General features: G+C 38.5%; 1 protein-coding gene and 1 long non-coding RNA gene across 2 annotated transcripts in view; both read right to left on the bottom strand.

Moving 5' to 3' along the window:
* LOC145693527 (uncharacterized) overlaps window positions 1-4,891 on the bottom strand; it is a 14,231-nt gene extending 9,340 nt beyond the window's left edge. Inside the window, exon 1 of the long non-coding RNA XR_014132804.1 lies at window positions 4,491-4,891. This is a non-coding gene — a long non-coding RNA (uncharacterized LOC145693527). The remainder of the gene's footprint in view (window positions 1-4,490) is intronic.
* The window catches only part of LOC145693526 (protein takeout-like), a 212,333-nt gene extending 207,395 nt beyond the window's left edge, over window positions 1-4,938 (bottom strand). Inside the window, exon 1 of the mRNA XM_081769596.1 lies at window positions 4,752-4,938. Coding sequence (XP_081625722.1) covers window positions 4,752-4,803 — 52 coding nt within the window. The 5' untranslated portion in view covers window positions 4,804-4,938. The remainder of the gene's footprint in view (window positions 1-4,751) is intronic.
* Between the last annotated feature and the right edge of the window lie 213 nt (window positions 4,939-5,151).

Raw genomic sequence — 5,151 nt, 5'->3', positions numbered from 1 at the left:
CGGGAAACGCCCCTAAAACGGGACTGTCCCGGTCAAAACGGGACGTATGGTCGCCCTACGAATAATTTTTCCGATTGGAGACTTTTATGGGTGATTTTTAAATGACGATTCAGCTACTTATACATTTAGCGACTTTTTGCTGCAAACAAAATTTTCATCTGTAGAGAAGCATTATTAGTTCAAAACAGTTTTTGAACTAATAATGCTTCTGTTTGTTCTTTTTTCTGTTTGTTTGTTTTAATCAGCGCAAGTGATGAAGAGTTTGGAAATACAGCGTACCCACTGGCCCACAATCCTGCATTGTTATGTTGCCCTTGTCCTCTAACGAAGAAGAACTACAAACTTGATGTCCTTTAGTTCGCAGTTTCCGTTGAGAGACACACGTAATACATCTTTACCGATAGCAAAAAGATTAGCTATAGATGCGTGAATAAAGGCGATGTGGATGTTTGTTATATTTGTTCTTTGGGGTCTTTTAATTATTCTGCAGTTTTTCTTTTACAAAAAATTGCTTAACGTAAGTACTGTAGTGTTAATTATTTCGGAACTATTTTGACTCCACAATATGAACAAAAGTACCCGAAACAATCTGAAATGATCCCTGAATTCAAGGATTGGTTGCGCCCTGTTTACAAAGATGTGAGTAGAACCAGCGGCGCAAATCTGTCTTCAACATTGGGGGGGAAGGGTAAGACCGTTACCATACTTTTTATTTTGCGATGTCCAAAATAGTTATGAAGTTGAAAAACAATGTTGTGGAGTATCAGAGTTGTCTTCAGCATTGGGAAGCTGCAGATTTGAGGCTTATTCTGGGAGACGTCTATTTTATCTCACGTTCCTTTGTAGCAATTGGACAAAAATCATCAAATTTCTCCCAAAAAACACATTTCAAATCGGATTATTGGGGAAAACTCCCCCTCAGTTCCAAGATTGGAGGGGACATGTATCCGTCATCCCCCCCCCCCCGGGATTTGCGGCAGTGAGTAGAACATATTGTTTAGTTTACATCTACAACTTTAAAACAATGCTTATAGACAATGAATTTCTCGATTATTTTTTATAGCGACTTTTCACCCAAAATTCGAGTCGCCACCTCTCGTTTCGCAAACTTATTGTCAACAGTTTGGCAACACTGGTTGCGGGGAGAGCTACAATGGAAATGAAAATGAAATGAAATCTTTGAGTTTTATGTCTCACGGTTATGCCAGTTAGGCTAAAGGAGACGGTGATGATGAGCAATGAATGAAATGGTGGAATGAAGAAAGTGGGAGGAAACGGGAAAATCCCGAGGAAACCCACGCATGCGGTGTTTGTTCACCACAAAGTTCATTTGGCGGGAGCTGGGATCGAACCCGGGACCCCAAGCACCAGAGGTGAACGCTCTACCATTGAGCCACCGCGGCCCTAAGAGATTGAGAGTCATAAACTTAGTCACTTTCAATTTTGTAATATATATATATATATATATACTGTATATATATATTACAGTATATATTACTGTATATATATATTACATCACTGACTGATAACTAAAATGCTTGGATTGTATATATAAAAGTCACCGTAAAAAGCCCGTAAAAAGCTTCATTCGAACTCGGAATCGAACAATTGCATCTGTAAAGCAGTGCTGAGTTGATTTTAACGTTCCTTTCAGCAGCAAGGCTGTATGAGACATGGACTTACAGATTAACGTGAAATCCGAACCACATAAGCTCCGGCCGGGAATCGAACCCGGGTGTCCCACGCCAAAGGCGTGTACACTAACCACTTAGCCACGAGGGAACCCATCTGGGTAATAGTTAAGAACAGCTACTTCTCATCTCCCGTGCACGAGGATACATCTTATTGTTGCACTACCTAAACACCCTAAGTACAAGGGCAAGAACTCAGTCTATTACCTGCTTTTTAACATCCTAGATCAGCGTTTCCTAACCTTTTTCAACTTGCGGCACACTACGGATGTAACTTGAATTCTCGCGGCGCACTCATAGATATTATTATTTGTAAATATAAAACTAGTATTTTTTCTGCGATTATTGATCTCCTTCTCACAGAGAAGAAAGCTCAATCACTGTTTTTTTTCCCCGTGGTAAATTATTATGCTTATTTTTCATTCTAATTTAAAAATATAAAACAATTGCAATGAAATATTGGACTCAGGTTTTTAAAACTAAGCTTTCTTGTTCGAAAACTGTATCCAACCTTTCACTAAGAAGTAAGATCACTAAATAACGAACGAACAAACAAATCTTTTTTACTTTTAAAATACAAATGTATTTAATTTGTCGAAAGGATTGAATGTTATTTTAAATTTTCAAGTTACAAAATAGTCTGCAACAATAAAGAAGCAATAATAGTCACAACAATGATAACCAATATATATTTTCAACATTAAAAATGTACAGAAAAGTAACACGGTATGAAACTTAAAGTTGTAGATTCATAGTAGAGGTTCATAGTAATGTGAAATAAAAATATACATTTTTCCTTCGTCTTGCAATTTGATTGCTATAGAATTAATAATTTGCTTCGACTTCCTCGCGGCACACTAGCGGCCCATTCACGGCACACCAGTGTGCCGCGGCGCACCGGTTGGGAAACGCTGTCCTAGATAGTCAATGAATAATTCCTGAAAGTATGGCGTTTCTCGTCCTTCCCTAAATGGGAAGTACGGCTCCTTAACTATAACCCTCATCTGTAAGGCAGTGTAAGCAACAAAAAATTAAAAAAAAAAAAAAAAAAAAAACGCACACTGGATGTTTGCGCAACTGAGGATCAAAACATCCTCAATGGAGTATGAGAAATCGTAAACGTTAATCAAAGTGTGTTTTTGCTTATTCATTACTTCGTTAATAGTTAATTCCTTCTAGAAATAGTGAAACAATACTATGAAGAAACACTAATTAAACTAATAACTATTACGTTGTGTTTCTTACCATACCGTTTTTACCAGCCATAGAATTTGAACCTAGTACTATACTGCATTAGTCACGCCGGAACGAAGGGTGAAATTCAAACGCCTGGCACTCGTAGAGCTGTTGAAGCTGTGTTGTAGTTACGCGGCCTGCGTTGGTACTCCTCAACATAAATACGTCACTGCCCAAAACCAGGAAACATCACAGACAGAAGACAGGGGCACAATCAGTGCCTGACACTTCACGAACTCAAACCCGCCAAGACTCAACTCAACATGACCTTCAATTACGTTCTACAGTAGAAACCAAACCAATGCTAAGGCACAAACTTACCAACTTCCTATATGAAAACACAAGAAAAAAAAATCAAACTTTTTGGTTCCAAAGTGATGCCATAACAATAATACTAAAAAGGTTTTAATTCTCAGTAACCCAAACATTAATTAACTAGGGAACATAACAAGCAAAAATAAATAAATAGAAATCAAATCAAATTAAATTTAAAAAATAAAAACCTGACAAGTAAGCTCTCCCTGACTACTTTTTTTTTAAATTTCAGTGAGGCTGTAAAATATATCAATATCTTCGTCAAATATATATATTTCAATGTAAACAAGTTCTTTAAACAAAAGAAAGCTCTGTAGTAGAGCGCTTACCTCTGACCTGTTAGGTCCCTGGTTCGATTCCTGCTCCCGACAAATAGCCTTTTGGTGAACACTGTAGGTATGGTTATTCTTAAGACTTTCCAGTTTCCTTACATTTTCTTGATTCCACCATTATCATGTATCTCATCGTCACCTTCTCACTTACGTTTATGTACAATCATGGGGCGTTAAACTAAAAGTAAAAAAAAAAAAGCAAATATCCTAATAAAAATGAGTTTTCTAGACTACACAAGTGGCCCCGCGTAGCGTAGTTGCTAACGCTCTCGCCTTCGGTGCGAACGGTCCCGGGTTCGATCCCGTTGGGGATCGATTTCCTCAGTCGAAAAAGTATCAAAAGATTTTAAGTCCAGCCATCCTGAATGAGATTTCCTTGGGTTTTCCTCATTCACAGCAGGAAAATGCCGGAGTGGTACCTAACATATAGGTCCCAGGCCGTTTTCTTCCTTCCCAAATCCTTTCTTCCCTTCCTTTACCCGGATAGTGTGCTCATCGAGGGACGTCATCCCTCATATGTGACGGGCTAACAAGGCCATTGATGCCGAAAGCCCAGAGACCTAAAGCCTAAATCTTCACTACACAAGGGAATTTTCGCGCTGAAAACGGTTTCTTAGCAATTATGTTAAGCAGTCCTGTAGTAACTCTGCACCACGTAATAAATCGTCACATATAAAACGGAATGAATAAACACATAACATTCATTTTGCTACCTTGTAACGTAAAATGTTTCAAAACATTAATATTCAAAGATTTCTCAAAATTCAGATTCACCCATTCCATTCTCCTCAATCATTAACGAGTTGTAGTCATAAACTATATTACTTACTTAGTACTATACTAAAGCAAGTTACACTAAAAGAATATATAATTAATGGAATATTTAACTAAAGTAATAGTTAACTAGTGCACTTACCCATGTTTTTGTTTCCTTCCTCTCTTCTTTTCCGATTGTAACAACCTCGTTTCGCAAGCAAAAGACGCTAGTTCAATGACGTCAGCCATGGCGAAAGAAAGAGTGTCTATAGGCGGTCTGGATCTCACGTACAGATGGACGTATATAACCTATAACTGAAGTACTTAACATACGTATATGTATGTAAAATACAGAAGATTGTTAGATGTCAGACATCCTGTAGCGAAATGATGTAATATCTAAGCGGGTAAAAGGCAGTACCTGTGTAGTATATGGATAAAGTACGCTCCGTACAGATTTCCTTAGTAAACATAACGAATCCTTGTATTTGTACAATATACCGCTGTCCGGATAATGGATTTTTCTCAGTGCGATCACACCATAACACAACCACCTCCGAATTTTACTCTTGGCACTACACACACTGACAGATGACGTTCACCGGGCATTCGCCATACTCACACTCTGCCATCGGATCGCCACGTTGTGTACCGTGATTCGTCACTCCACACAACCTTTTTCTCCTGTTCAATCGACCAATGTTTACGCTCCTTATACCAAGCGAGGCGTCGTTTGGCATTTACCTACGTGATGTGTGGCTTATGAGCAGCCGCTTGACCATGAAATCCAAGTTTTCTCATCTCACGCCTGTCATAGTACT

This window comes from Thermobia domestica, chromosome 8 (assembly GCF_964235325.1).
Source record: "Thermobia domestica chromosome 8, izTheDome1.hap1.1, whole genome shotgun sequence".
NCBI lineage: Eukaryota > Metazoa > Arthropoda > Insecta > Zygentoma > Lepismatidae > Thermobia > Thermobia domestica.
The sequence above is the reverse complement of the archived record's forward strand: the minus strand, read 5'-3'. Positions and strand labels throughout refer to the sequence as shown.